The sequence below is a fragment of the Lithobates pipiens genome, unplaced genomic scaffold, assembly GCF_037356315.1.
Source record: "Lithobates pipiens isolate NorthernLeopardFrog02 unplaced genomic scaffold, aLitPip1_a1.2 Scaffold_13, whole genome shotgun sequence".
NCBI lineage: Eukaryota > Metazoa > Chordata > Amphibia > Anura > Ranidae > Lithobates > Lithobates pipiens.
Genome location: NW_027507718.1, coordinates 31,821,995 through 31,837,937, shown reverse-complemented (window position 1 = coordinate 31,837,937; position 15,943 = coordinate 31,821,995). Strand labels below are relative to the sequence as shown.

Here is a 15,943-nt window from a genome sequence, read left to right as displayed (position 1 = left end):
ACGCAAAACATGCAACCTGTAGAATTTTTTAAACGCCACCTATGGAGATTTTTAAGGGTAAAAGTTTGTCGCCATTCCACGAGCGAGCGCAATTTTGAAGCATGACATGTGGGTATCAATTTACTCGGCGTAACATTATCTTTCACAATATAAAAAAAAAAATTGGGCTAATTTTACTGCTGTCTTATTTTTTTATTCAAAAAAGTGATTTTTTTTTTCCCAAAAAAAGTGCGCTTGTAAGATCGCTGCGCAAATATGGTGTGAAAAAAACTATTGCAATGACCGCCATTTTATTCTCTAGGGTGTTAGAAAAAAAACAATATATAATGTTTGGGGGTTCTAAGTAATTTTCTAGCAAAAAAAACAGTTTTAAACATGTAAACTCCAAAATCTCAAAACGAGATCCTGAAGCGGTTAATATTCAAACCCAAAGGGTCTGGTAATGGACTGTGGACATTATTAAAATTACTGCTCCCAAAAAAAAGGACATTTTTAAAACTTTTTTTGCATTGATACATGTCCTCTGGGGCAGGACCCGGGTCCCCAAACACTTTTTATGACAATACCATGCATATAAGCCTTAAAAATTAGCACTTTTGATTTCTCCCATGGACTTTTAAAGGGTGTTCCACGGCTTTCGAATTTGCACCCAAACCGCAAACTGTTCGCTATTCGGCGAACACCTTAGGTTCGACTCAAACACTGGGCTCATCCCTACTGATGAGTGGGACTGATAGATGGCACTGATGGGCAGCATTGATGAGCACTGATAGGTGCCACTGATGGGCATTACTGATAGGCTGCATTGATCAACACTGATAGGCAGCACTGATGGACATTGATAGGTGGCATTGATGAGCACTGATAGGTGGCACTGATATGGAGCACTGATGGGCACTGACAGGCAGCATTGATGAGCACCGATAGGTGGCATTGATGGGCAGCACTGATGGGGATGCACTGATGATCAGTGCCCTGATTATCAGTGTAAACAATGTACTGACAGTCTTGCCAGTTAACACCTCTGTTTTCCTTACACAGACACAGCGTGGGAAGAAAGGACTGCTGATAACCGGCAAGTCTGTTTACGTGTGATCAGCTGATCCATGGTAAAGGGCTTCTGTGATCAGTCACAGAGCGTGCTGGATCTGCATCCCAGGGGACACATGGGAGGCAGGGTTCTGGGAGGATTTCCATAGGTGTCCTCCAAGAACTGAAAGCGGGGACTCGGAGGGAAGTAGGGTGAGGGAGGGGAGCAGGGGGCCGTTCATGGTTTCTTGCATCGGGGCCCTGAAGGTTCTAGTTTCGCCTCTGGCTGTATTAGAATGTGCTTTTGTAGTTGTGCATTCACAAATACTTTGTGTCCCTTCTGCTGGATCCCTCACCACCCCAGTACCTACACACTATACTCTGCTCTGACAATCTGCTCCATTTCACAAATATACCAGTTTTGTAATGGGTACACTTTCTCTAGTATACTATAAATTTAACAATTTTCTGCTTGGTAAATGTATACTAGACCAAATGCTTTTTAAATAAACTTTCAACATAAGACTGAACCTGCTAGCTAGACAGCTTACATTCATTGCTGGGATGGACTGCACATGTCTTGGCTCACGACTATAAGTAAAATCAGTTACATCTGTATTTTAGAACTTAGTCATTTTCATGTTACTGGTGTCTCCATGCAGGAAATAGATATGCAGCTGTTCTTTCTCTTAAATATGACTATTTTTCTGTCAGTTTAACAAATATGGTAACTTTCTATGAAGTGCTATGTAATTACAGTTGTGAGGTTGGCCAAGTTAGAGTCCTGACCTCAATCTTACAAGTGTATTTTTTGAAGCATGCTGTTTAAGCAAGATATCCCTCCTGAATATACATAAACCGAAGCAGTTCTGTATACAGGAATGGTCCTAGATATAGCCTAACCACTGCCAAAAATGGAACAACAGCTAAAAAAAGTGATTAATATGAGGGTTCATGCATTCCTCCCAACTTTTTGAGATGGTAACGAGGGACACTCATTGGCAAAAGTATGTAGGCATAGGACACACCCCCTGTCACTCCCCCTTAAAAGGAGAATTATACACTAAAATTATTAGTTAAACCCTCAAGTGTTTTTTTCTGTCAATTATTATTATTATTATTATACACGATTTATATAGCACCAACAGTTTACGCAGCGCTTTAATTACTTAATTAATTAATTAAAGGCTGTGTGGTGGAGCTCCCTCCACTGTCACCTTTTTACCTCTTGGTATTAGGAAAATTTGTCTGAAGTGACCCATACAGATAGCAGAGTAATAAGGCAGCAGACAGAAATGACATTTAGTGCTTTGGATTGAGTACACACTATAGAGTGATAAACTTTGTTTATATTTCATGCCTAAGGTGTACAACCACTTTAATCTATCTTTTCTTTGCAACTAGGAGCATGCAATGCTGTGTGTTCCTAGCTGTGAGAACTGAGCTGTCACTGATAGATCCAGATCTCCACTTATCAAGAGCCAAAAAGTGTGGTTTATGAAATTGTTACCACTATAGCTTTGTTTGTTAACAGCTGTCCATGGTGGTGACAACTGCTGGTGTATTGCTTTTTTTTGGGGGCATTTTCTGTGCCCAAAGAAATTCATTTTTTGAAGGACACTACATTATTTAAAAATTATTTGACACAAAAATTAATACAATACCTTTAATCAACAACATCATTGGTTTTCCCATTTTTCTTTGTCTATTTTTCAGATTACAATAAGAATAATTCTGAGAAGGGTAAATATTAAAATATTGTAATAAATAAAAGCCTTTTTTTAGGCAAGTTATTGTCAACCAATGCTTACTGACACTGCTAAATTTGGTCTGGGCATCTAGGTATTGACTTTTGGTCATGAGATAGTTAATCCATTTGTTCAGTAAAGATAAGGCAATGTGAAATGTGTGTAGTCTGATAAATAAGTCCATCTTTGCTATTATGACCTAGATGCATATCAAAATGAATTTTAGGAGGAATTCATGCAGAAATCCAGTTAATTCCTAAGGGCTTACAAGCTTTTCCGCACAACTGTACGTTGGCAGACATCTGACAGCAAGCAGCATTTATGCCAGTGACCCAAAATATTGTTTTGGATAATGAGCCCTCTAGTGTAATATGCCATCCGTCAGCAGAGCCTCTTGTTTGAGGGTGCTTATACTTGAGATTTATACCACCTTGATCAAATGCTGTTATTTTAAAAATGTTTTAGAACCCTTGATTTAATTACATGTCTTCTTTTTAATTATAGGTCACTATATGTATGTTGACTCTGTTTATGCCAAGCAGTTCCAAGAAGTAGCCCAGTTGGTCTCCCCTTTGATTATAACTCCAATATCTGGCTGCCTTTCTTTTTATTATCGAATTCAGCGTGAAAGCAGCAATCTTTTTATGGTCTACACTAGAGACTTGCATGGCAGCTATGAGGAAATCTGGAAAATGAAAGATGTACGGCAAGGGGAATGGAACCTGGCAGAGGTTAACCTAAATGCATTATTCCCAGTAGAGGTAAGGCTAAAGTTATGCATTAATATTGGTTAAATCGTTTATTTTCGGCAGGTCATTGTAGGAAAGGTGAAATTAATGTTCTCAGAGAAATACTAGATATACTGGATAATAGAGATTTTTACACTGTTTTACCAGTTCTGCTACTCTTTTTACATCATGGCAGTTTCTGCCCCGCAGCTGGTAGATTACCACTCAAGCAAATGTTACCTTGAGTTCTGCAATATGCTCTAGCAAAAGAAAATGTGGGTGTATAGTTGCTTTCCATGGGTAAGTTTCCTTCTTCAAATTTGTATGCATGAGCCCATTTGAATTTAAAGGATAATTTCACTTTAAGCGCAGATGCTGAAGTTGATATTGGAGTAGCAGACTGCACAAAAAAACAAAATGGGGCTTTGCACCCAACTCAAGAGATCAGCGGGCTCTTGGCAGAGAGGAAGTGGGCCATGCATTCAACTTACCGCAGAGCCTATATTGCAAAAGCACAGTAAGACTGAGCAGAATTCTGGAGAATACAAACAGACGATGGCACAAATACATCTCTTCAAATGAAGTACACAGTCCCATTTAGTCCTAGAAGGATAATAACAGCCAAGTTAGTGACACTGAAAGCACAGCCATCCTTTAATGCATTTATGTCTAAAAAGTGATTTGTTAGAGGTTCTGCTTCATTCTTCTCATATGCTGAATATGGCAAGTGAACTTAAAAATGCAGAACAACTTATAATTATTATCATTATTATTATATAGGATTTATATAACAGTTTGCGCAGAGCTTTACAAAATAAAAGGGAGACAATACAGCAACAATACAATTCAATACAAGAGGGTTAGGAGGGTCATGCTCTTGGGAGCTTACAATCTAATAATAAAGATGGGTAAAAACAATAATTATGCATTTATATTCCATACCTGTGTAATATTATTTTTTCCCACAAAAATTGATTTGTAATTTATCTTTGCATTCAGATTAAACAAAGATTAATAACTGACAGTGTTAAAAATATTACCATTTATTTTCATCTGTTCTTTCATTTCAGGTTGTCTTTGAAGTTGCATTTAATGGCATCCAAGCAGGATATGTTGCTGTAGATGACATTTCATTTTCCTCAGAATTCTGTAATGGTGAAAAAGGTATACATATTTTATATATGTTAAAAAATTGTTAAAGGGGAACTTTAGTCAGAAAATTAAGTCCTGCTAGATCACTTCATGCTGGACTTTTTTTGCAGGTATAGCAAAAAATACCCTTTTGTAGGTATGCAAATCATTACAAATAAGTGCCTATGTTGTTAATACACTGTCTCATCCTGCTCTGCACTTGCTTAGTTGCTTACTTTATTTTTGGCATTGTACCTAAAATCAGAGCCACTAAAGGCCGATTTGCTGACAGCCTAAAGATTCACTGCAGCTCAGGGGCTCTGGGCTTTAGCAAAATGGCGACCTCCAAGAAGAAAGAGTAGCAATGCTGGAGGCAATTTACAGCACACACTAATTTTGGTAGCATAATTATTAATGTTGATTGTATGTTCCTTTTATTGTTATGGGAAAAGTTCCGCTTTAAAATCCCTTTTCATACTTATTTAAAATTTCTGCTGATAGTTGAAACCAAAAAGTGTGGCGCTTTGGTTGCAAACACCTAAATCACGTGGATACCTTAAGAACCAGTGAAAATGGATCTCAACAAATCAATAAAGTAACAGTACAAATGCTGAAAAATAAAAAAATAAATCGACTAAAATCAAATAAGATCACATGAATACCTTAAGTACCAGTGAAAAATAAATCTCAACAGATCAGTAAAGTGACAGTGCAAACACAAATTTTGCGTACAACAACTAAAATGCAATAAACTCTATATAGTGAATATTGTACACACTCTCCCAAGTGTGCAGTGTGAATCAAAAAGTCCAAATGTGAAATATAAAAAAGTTGAAGTACAGCATCTGATGTGACGTTTAAAAGCTTGGAAGGATGACACCACCACCGTAGTAAGAGAAGGAGACTTAACAGATGATGTTGACTTACAGGGGCTTACGCCTGTCAAGTCAAACAGGCCTGCTGGTTGTCAAAAACCCAATGATAAGGCATCCTATGTATTGTATCCCAGAAGACTTCAAACCATATATTCGTCAATAGTAATCATCAGGGAATATTCAATCATCAGGCGAGAACGAGGAGCTCAGCTATCACCAATCATGCAAATAAAAAACTAGCATAGCGTGATACCGTTTAAATTTTTTTTATTAAAATAAATAAAAAATTAACACTCACATTTTGGTCGATCAAAATTGCCATAAACAGCAAAACAGCGATGTCTGTAAGGGGGTCCAACTGACGCGTTTCAACTACACAGTCGTCAGATGTATTAGAATACAATAGCTCAGTGAAGGAGATCGGCGCACTAACATCGCTTGTGTTAATACAGTGATGTTTAACCCCTTGCCAACCGCCACGTGCTGATGTACATCGGCACAATGGCACAGCTGGGCAAATGGGCGTACCCGTACGTCCCTCCATTGAAGCTGGCTAGCGAGTGCACCGTGGGAGCGTGCCCATGGGTCCCCCAGATTCGATGTCTGCCAATGGCCCACAATTGTGACCTAGTGACATGACAAAGATTGTCTGCTCCCTGTCATCAGGAACAGTGGTCTCTGTCATGTTTTAGTGAACCCATCCCCTCTACAGTTGGAACACACCTAGGGAACACAGTTAACACCTTGATCGCCACCTACTATTAATCCCTTCCCTGTCAGTGACATTTATATAGTAATCATTGGCTATTTTTAGCTGTATTAGTTGTATGCCAGATGTAACAGTACGCACACCTTCCAAAAAGTTTAATTTTTGTCTCATCAGTCCACAGAATATTTTACTATAAATCTTGGGGATAATCAAGATGTTTTTTGGTAAATGTGATATGAGCCTTTTGTGTTCTTTTTGGTCAGCAGTGGCTTTGGCCTTTGAACTCTCCCATGGATGCCATTTTTGCCCAGTCTCTTTCTTATTGTTGAATCATGAACACTAATCTTACCTGAGACAAGTGATGGCTGCAGTTCTTTAGATGTTTTTCTGGATTCTTTTATGACCTTCTGCAGTGCCGATGCTGACCTCCCTGGAGCCCTAAGCAAAATTCTGCTAATTCTCCCTGGGGCCCTCTACCTGACCCGTGATGCCGTGAGCTATGTGAACCATTTGCCATTGCCACACAGTCACACCTGACATTTACATCAGGGTCCCCAGAGAGCTCCCCTTAAATCAGTGTCCCCAGAGGTCCCCGTCCTTACATTGGTGTCCCCAGAGAGAGGCTTCCCTCTTACATCAGTGTCCCCAGAGGGCCCCATCCTTACATTAGTGTCCCCAGAGGCCCTCTCTTACATCAGTGTCCCCAGAGGGGCCTTCCTTACATTAGTGTCCCCAGAAAGCCCCCTCCTTACATCAGAGTCCCCAAACAGCTGACTCCTCCCCTGCAGAGGTTCCCCTGTACCTGGCTGGTGGAGGTGGGAGGCGGCGATTGGCAGCTCTATGGTGTCCACAGGCAGGGGGATCTCCCTGGGGCTAGTACTTCTATCTCCGAATGTATACAGCGGAGAGGGGAGGGGCCTCTGACCCGGGCATCAGCAACAGTGTTCAAGCCAAGTGAAAGTGAAACTGATACCTGCCAAAATCAGAGGCCCCTCCCTTCTCCTCTCCATTGTATACACTGACACTCGAGAGAGTACTACAAGACCCACAGAGATCCCGCCGTCCACACAGGCACCATAGAGCTGCCGATCGCTGCCTTCCACCTCTCCCCACTGCACTTTAAATGGCCAGCCAGAGGTGCAGGGGGGATGCTGGGTCTTGGGGGTCCCCTAACAGCGGTATAACGGAAGGGCCCAGTTGCAAATGCATCTGCAGTGACCCCTAACGTTCGGCCACTGGATGTTGTAAATGACACGCTATGACACAAGGGGGAGGCGGGGCCTTGAGTAATTTACAGGGCCCTACGCAGCTTGCATAGTGAGAGTATAGGGCGGATCGGCTCTGACCTCCTGGATGAGTCATTGTCATGCTCTTGGAGTAATTTTTGTGGGCTGGCCACTCCTGGGAAGGTTCACCATTGTTCCAAGTTATCTCCATTTGTGGATAATGGCTCTCCCCATGGTTCACTAGAGTTCCAAAGCTTTAGAAATGGCTTTGAAACCCTTCCTAGACCGATACATGTACATTACTTTGTTTCTAATCTGTTCTTGAATTTTTTTAGATTGTGGCGTGATGTGTGTTTTTTTGTGATCTGTTAGCTTGCTTCACTTTGTCAGACAGCTTCTATTTATGTGATTTCTTGATTTAACAGCTCTGGCAGTAATCAGGCCTGGGTGTGGCAAGTGACATTAAACTCTGCTTTAAACTGCTTTCCAGTTCATTCATGATTCAGCATGGGAGGGGGAAATTACTTTTTCACATAGGGCCAGGCAGGTTTGAACAGCTGTTTTCCCTTAATAAATGAAATAATAATTTAAAAACTGCATATTGGATTTACTCAGGTTATCTTTGTGTAATAATACAATTTGTTTGATGATCTGAATCATTTAAGTGTGAGAAATATGCAAAAAAATTAAATCAGGAAGGGGGCAAATACTTTTTCACACCACTGTATATGTGTGTGTGTATATATATATATATATATATATATATATATATGTATATATATACACACACACACACACACACATATATATATATTTATATTTATTTTTGTTTTGGAAAGTATAGGGAAGGGTTCGAACCTTTTTTGGATTTTCATTTCTGTTTTTGCAGTGCAATGGGTAAATTTCCCCTCACTTTCTGTTTGACCATTGAATCAGGAAGTAAGCAAGATCTCTTCAAATAGAGCAAAGAGGTATTAAAACTGTTTTTAAAATAAATTTGGGAAGGGTGAAAATCACTGTCAGGCTTTTGTTGTTCTCTGTATCTCTATTGGAAAGACGTTTAATTCCCGATTGGTCACAGGACAGGAAGTGAGGTGAAATCTCACCAATAGGAACACAAATGTGTTTCCATCCCTATTCTACCCAAAACAAAAAAAAGTATTTTGGCTGCATTGGGGCTCTAAGTTTAGTAAGTGTTGCATAAATAGTATCCAGGCTCAGAAATAGAAGGTATATCTATCCATTGTTACTAGTTATAACTGGGTATTTAGCTGTTTGCTATTACTATATATAGAATTATTTGAGAGGCTCTCTTACTGGATCTTTAAAGTTATTTCTCATTTGTGTCTGTTAGATTTTGGCAGGTACTTGTACATTTGGCTTATAAAGCAGCTGATCTCATTGTTTGGTAATGGTGACAGCCGGATTCATAAATGCTGCTTTTTCCATAACAGCTTGGTGCGGCTGACAGTGCATCCTATTAGCTTTATTGGAGTTTTATTAACTATCATACTTTATCTGTTGAGAGATCATGTAAATTAACAGAGCACTGTTAAATTTGTCAGTGACTCTCTCTTAAGCTTTCTGTAAACAGAATTATTTTAAAAGCAAATTCTGGATAGCGTGAGGCATATGTGTTGTTATGTAGTTATAACAGCATGTCTCCATGTTGTACTCCTGTACTCCACAATGTGCCTGAAAAAGTGCTCTGTGCTTTGTGATTTACATGAGAGATTACAAGCCTGGTACTTCAAACACTGATATGCTGAAAGGTGTTCTGACTATAATTATGGCTCAACATTGCATGCTAATTAGCATCCGATTAATTACAAATGTCTAAAGGAAAAATATAGGAGATGCTGTTTATTATAGGTCACACTTTTACCACATCTAAGTTAACAGTTTCAACAACTACGGTCTTTTTACTGTATCTAAGATTTGCATGTGAATGCAAGTAGCATAAGATATATATACCAGGGTGTGCTAATAATTAAGCAGGGTATACAGTACACACAACTCACAGATCCCTGCATCAACACCAGTGATGTAGATGCAGAGATTTCACTCGTTGCACTACTGTATTCTGACAGTGGGGGCTCCCCACTGTTAGAATACACAGATTAGTGCAGCAGCCATTGGCTGAAAATGCTTATTAAATGCTGGTTTTCCAGAAAGAACCTTCAACAGAAGCCAATTGTTAGACAGCGTGGTACACATCTTCAGAATGTACATGAGGGGCAGGAATATTTCTCATTATATATACAGGCTGCATCCTGTTTAATAATTAGGCATAATGAGTGTGCCTTACTGAATCATTAAATTAACTGCAAAAGAGTTCTGCTCCATGCACTCTAATGATGTAAAACACCCACAGTATCATTTGTAGCCCGATTAAGAGAGCTTGGCTAGTTAAGTTTAGGTCATATGAGAGAGCTGAGGAGCAGCAGCTTAACGTGTATGTAAAATCTAACAAATAACTTCTTTTATTTGCTACTTTTGGACTGAAAAATATGCCATTGAAAGTGTTTTGTTATATCTCTTTTATAAGTGCAAATACATTTTGCTGATTCTGCCATAAATCTTGTGCTGATTGTCATCACTTTATCGTTCCTAAGGTTCTTCGTGAAACACAGAGAACCTTCTTCTATATTATAGACTGTCAGGGGGAGGTTTTATGTAGTCAAAACACACTTTTTGTACTAGGGTGACGATGCTGCACATCTATAAGTACAATAATGATCATTGTGGTCATTGTTACTCTAGAGAGCGGAAATGTGTTTCCGACAGGATCAAAAAGTGAAAATGTAGGAAGCAGGCCTGAAAAAAAATAATAATAATAATTTGGCCGCCATATTTAAAAATAGAGAAGTTACAATATATTCAATTTTTTAGATTAGTTCATCAAAAATTGAAAAACTGTGCTGTTCATCTAAACCATAACAGATTTTGCAGCAGCACCTATCCTGTGAGACACACACACTACTAAATCACTTTTCAAATGAAGCTGTGCTTAAAGCAGAGTTCCACCGACATGTTTTTTTTTTTTTTTTTTTTTAGCCAAACTTAAGATCCTAACATACATTAATGCCACTCATGATTTTAAGAAAATTTGCCGCTCTAATACACATATTTGATCTAAAAATACCTTATATTCTGCTGTGTATGAAGTTCCCATATTGCTTGTGGGCATGTAATGCCCACAAGCATTTAGTTCTGGTATACGGTGCAGCTGAATGACCAGCATGCAACGCCAGTTCTCGCGCATCCGCAGTGTGAAAAGCTTGCAGTGCAGGAAACTTATTGTGTTGCCATCACAACGGGCGGCGTTGGAAGTGCCCACCCTGTTGTGATGGGAACCAAGATAAGCAAAACAGTAAAAGCATGTCATTGTGTCACTTCCGGTTTTGGAATATGGCGATGCCGTGCGGCAGCCATCCACACTGACTCCTGGGAATTATGACACATAGCTCCCAGGAGACAGTGCGCCGCTGGATATGACGGATATATCCGCGGGTGGCAGAGACAGGAACCTCAATTGAAAACAATGCTATCCAGGTAAGCTGTCAGAAAAAAACTAAAACCTTTCCATTGCACAATCCATATGCTGCAAGAATGATTTTGATGATGAGTTCTAAAAGTGGGTGGAACTCCGCTTTAACGTGACAAAAATAAACAATAGAAAATGTAAAAATTGTGAAAGAAAAGTCAATAGAGAGACAAAGTCCATCCACTGATATGTGCACCATCCGTCAACATCATTGGAGGAGAGCACACAGAGTTCCCAGCACAGCTGGAGAACTGACCACAGTGTGCTCTCAAGTTTAGTATGGTCAGTTTTTAACAGGAAAACAGAGGGACTGGCAGGAATGCCAGGTATTTGACACAAAGGAAGCAATACTAAGAGAATGGGATACTTTTTCATACAAGTACATGGTACAGCAGGCACATACCAGGAATGTGAAATGTTGAGGTAACAAACACTTTAAACACCCAGCATACTGCTTTATCTTAGTACCTAAACCTGATTTTGTATGAGACATGCTATGGTTAAAATTTACGTGGCAATAATATTAGGAAGAAAGCATGTTATTGAGCATTAAATTACAGTGAAGTAATTTTAGAAATAGATGAATAATCACTTAGGTATTCTTTTTTTTCTTACTCGTGCTGGGTAAAGATTTATTAAATGATTCCCGTATACACATTGCACTCAGCCCTCTTTTGATGTTGTGCCTTTTTGTTTTACAGCATGAAGAACAATGTTCTCTCTATTGTATGACCATTAAATATCAGAAACACGTGCAATGCTAAAATAAGTGCTGACCTCAACTCTTTTTGCTCCTGTCTTATTGTTTTATAAACATATAGGTGGTGACCACCTGTTCCAGATCTCAGTATAATCTTTTCCTTTGTACCATGTGTTTTTTTTGTTTTTCAGAGACCGTATTCAATGCACTGGAAGCTGGATGTGATTTTGAGAATGATCTTTGCAAGTTCCACCTAGATAATAATGATGGATGGAGCAGAGTGAAAGTGAAGCCCAATATCTACAGAATGGGAGACCATACAACCGGACTGGGTACATTATGAAAAGCACATTCAGCGAGTAAAGTGATCCATTCATTGGGCTTTATTTAGATGGCCATCTTTTCATTCCTTTTTCTCTTTCTCTGTGACATTGTGACAAGGGTTGATGGGCTTTGTTGGGAAGATGCAGTTTGCTTTGACATACTTTGGTTTGAGATTCTTTTGAGACCATTCATTGCAGGTGAAGTGACCTGCTTTCCTTCCCATAGGCTTGAATGGGGAGGGAAGCCGTTTCTGAAGTAACCAAAAGCCCATGGACACTTTTCCTAGATGCTTTATATGCATAAAAAGTTGAAAATATTATAATAATCCATTGTAAATGATTGGGTCCCATGACAAAATCTGGTCTTTAGAAGGCAATCACACTACAGAAACCTGTGATATGTTTGGGTGTTAGAACAAAATGCACTCTGCAGAATACTTAAAAATAAGTACCTCTTCTCCAAAATGTTTGCATGTTTAGCTAAAATTCAGTTCCATGGTCAATTGACCCTCTGCCAGAACACATTGGTCAGCGGGGCGCAGCAATTGGCTGCCATTGCGGATCAGATACTGATTGGCAGCTGGTTCCAGGATGTCTATTTGACAGAATCCGGCTGATATACAATCGAACCGAATGTAGGCCGGTTTTTGTTGAACCGGCCGATACCAGCTGATTTTCGACCCGTGTGTTAATGCTTAAGCACAAAAACCTTATATCTCCATTATCGGTTGAGGGACAAAGGAATTCAGACACAGTTGGAACATCCAAAAGCAGTCTAGGTGATGGGTGGGCAACAGCTACTGACAGATCCAAGGAACCATCTGGAACACAGAAATTCCTGAAGGACCAGCACTCAAATACTGGCGAAGAACCAGTCTGGGTGAAGACAGCACTGAATCCCTGAGCTGATACATTTCTTTTTTTTTTAAAGTCACTTTTTTTTTTTTAAACTGACATAAGCTCCTCTTTAAGAACTCAGGTACAGACATCTTCCCATCAGATACAGTAGATAATTCTACCCAATAAAATCTTCGTTTTTAGTACAATGGCCCTGTTAATGCAATTGTAATGTGCATGTTATGTATATTTTTCACATCCGTGGTCAGTTATTTTGAGATTCTGCCAAAATATTACTATACATAGTACAGGCAGTCCCCTAGTTATAAACATTCGACTTACAAACGGAGGGAGACAACAGGAAGTGAGAGGAAATCTCCCCTTAGGAAGGGAAATTCACTGTTGTAAGAGTTATTATGGAAAAAAAGGTACATCCACTGATGCTTTATCACCAAGGCTTGTTTCCACAACAATCCAAATTTTTCAAAATTCAATTGCCATTGGGAAGGAAAGAGAGGTGAAATCTTCTGAACAAGAGCACAGAGAGCAAAACAAATGTTACAGGGGTGATAACCCTTCACTATGCTTTTGAAAAAGCTTAAAAATTTTTTTTTGCTAGAGCTACACTTAAAAAATTTACCTGTTCCGACTTACAAACATATTCAACTTAAGAACAAACCTACAGACCCTATCTTGTTTGTAACCCGGGGGCTGCCTGTAATTGCATTTTTCATTTGAGCTGCTTTGTTTAGTGCATTTTAGGTAGTATTTATTGTGATGAATGAAAGGAACATAGAAACACATGTGCAAGTCTTATTATTAGATGTGTTTACTGACTGTGCATTTTACAGGTTATTTTATGCTGGCTAATACAAGGTTTACTTCTCAGTCGGGTTATTTGGGACGTCTTTATGGCCCCTCTTTGCCAGGAAACATGCAATATTGCCTACGATTTTTCTATACACTCTATGGATTTTCTAAGATGAGTGACTCCTTGGCTGTGTACATCTTTGAAGAAAACCATGTGGTTCAAGAAAAAATTTGGTCTGTCCGGGAGTCACCTAAAGGAGTTTGGCAACGAGCTGAAATCAGCATAAATAAGCCGATGGCTTGCCAGGTACAGAATGTATACTTAAATGGTTAATTTAGCATTTTTTAGAAAAAGTATGCTTTATGCTTTAACTATACGACTTCCAGTTAGTGACAGCTGGAACTAACAGTTGTCAGCAAAACACTGCTCATAATTGCTGCATGCGAGACACAGTTGTCACTGACAGCACTGGTCCCAATAATGATTGAGAACCAGAGTGTCAGCTATGAGATAGTGATCAAACGCTTGCTTGCTGAATGCTTTATTCACAAAATAATCCTTTAGCATGCAAATAGCACTTACAGATGTCACTACACAGTTTTTGGGGAAATATAAAATATTGAAAAGACAATTTTTTATTTATGTATGCAGCCAGTAGGTGGAACTCTAGGTTCCCTATATGTTTTCAAGACACTCCTTAGCTTGTCTGCTGAAAAAAAAAAATTATTTAATTTAAAGCTCAATAGCAAAAGCTGAAATTTACACATATACTGTACATGAAAAAGCTAGGCAGTACCACCTCCCTTCCCCCTTTTTCAGGTGATTCTGTGTGAAACAGCGTGTGTTATGCTTTCTTTTTTTTTATAGGTGGTGTTTGTAAGTTGGTGTAAAAGTTTTTGGGATTGTGGTCTTGCAGCACTTGATGATGTTACAGTGAGCATTGGAAACTGCCAAGTAGCAGGTAAAACAACAATTATAATGTAACATTAATAAACAGACTAAGCATATTTGTATCAGGTTGAAGTAAACTGACATTTGTGTACATCTTGCTCTTCTTGTATTTGCTGATATATTGGCTTAGAAAAGTAGTTAAAAAATGAAAATTAGCCACATATTAAATTATGCAGTGACACACCTACTAGTCATTTGGATGATAAATAAATCTGCTAGGCGGTAAGAATGAGCCAAACACCCACGCCCCCTCCCCCCGGTTCGGTTTGCACCAGAACTTGTGAAATTCGGACAAATACACATATACCATTAAAGTCTAAGGGATATGAACATGAAAAATCAAAAGTGCTAATTTTAAAGGCTTATTTGCAAGTTATTGTCATAAAAAGTGTTTGGGGGACCGGGTCCTGCCCCAGGGGACATGTATCAATGCAAAAATACGTTTTAAAAATTGCCTTTTTTTGGGAGAAGTGATTTTAATAATGCTTAAAGTGAAACAATAAAAATGAAATATTCATTTAAATATCGTCCCGGGGGGGGGGGGGGGGGGGAGGGTGTCTATAGTATGCCTGTAAAGTGGCACAGTTTTCCCATGTTTGGAACAGTACCACAGCAAAATGAAATTTCTAAAGGGAAAAAAGTAATTTAAAACTGATTGCAGCTGTAATGAATTGTCGGGTCTCGGCAATATAGATAAAACTCATTGAAAAAAACGGCATGGGTTCCCCCCAGTCCATTGCGGAGAACCCCAAGCCAAAAATTAAAAAAAATATGTGTGGGTGTCCCCCCAAATTCCATACCAGGCCCTTCAGGTCTGGTATGGATTTTAAGGGGAACCCTGCGCCCAAATAAAAAAAATGGTGTAGGGGCCCCTCCAAAATTCATACCAGACTCTTATCCAAGCACGCAACCTGGTAGGCAGCAGGAAAAGAGGGGAGGACGAGAGAGCACCCCCCGAACCGTACCAGGCCACATGCCCCCAACATGGGAAAGATGCTTTGGGGTCCCCCTCAAAGCATCTTGTCCCCATGTTGAGGGGGACAAGGGCCTCATATCCACAACCATTGCCTGGTGGTTGTGGGGGTCTGTGGGTGAGGGGCTTAGCAGAATCTGGAAGCCCCCTTTGACAATGGGACCCCCAGACCCTGGCCTCCCCCATGTGAGATCCCAAAGCATCCTCCCCATGCTGAGGGCATGTGACCTGGTATGGTTCGGGGGGGCGCTCTCTCATCCCCCTCTCTTTTCCTGTGGCCTGTCAGGTTGCGTGCTCGGATAAGGGTCTGGTATGGATCTTGGGGGGGGGCCCTACACCATTTTTAAAAAAAGTT

At 39.7% G+C, this 15,943-nt stretch overlaps 1 protein-coding gene across 2 annotated transcripts in view; it reads left to right on the top strand.

Annotated features, from left to right (window-relative positions):
- Positions 1-15,943, top strand: part of MAMDC2 (MAM domain containing 2) — a 147,903-nt gene that overhangs the window by 118,479 nt on the left and 13,481 nt on the right. For both annotated transcript variants that reach the window (XM_077474957.1, XM_077474958.1), the window contains exons 6-10: positions 3,282-3,538; positions 4,576-4,669; positions 11,885-12,025; positions 13,705-13,970; positions 14,532-14,625. In XM_077474957.1, the coding sequence (XP_077331083.1) occupies positions 3,282-3,538; positions 4,576-4,669; positions 11,885-12,025; positions 13,705-13,970; positions 14,532-14,625 (852 nt within the window). The remainder of the gene's footprint in view (positions 1-3,281; positions 3,539-4,575; positions 4,670-11,884; positions 12,026-13,704; positions 13,971-14,531; positions 14,626-15,943) is intronic.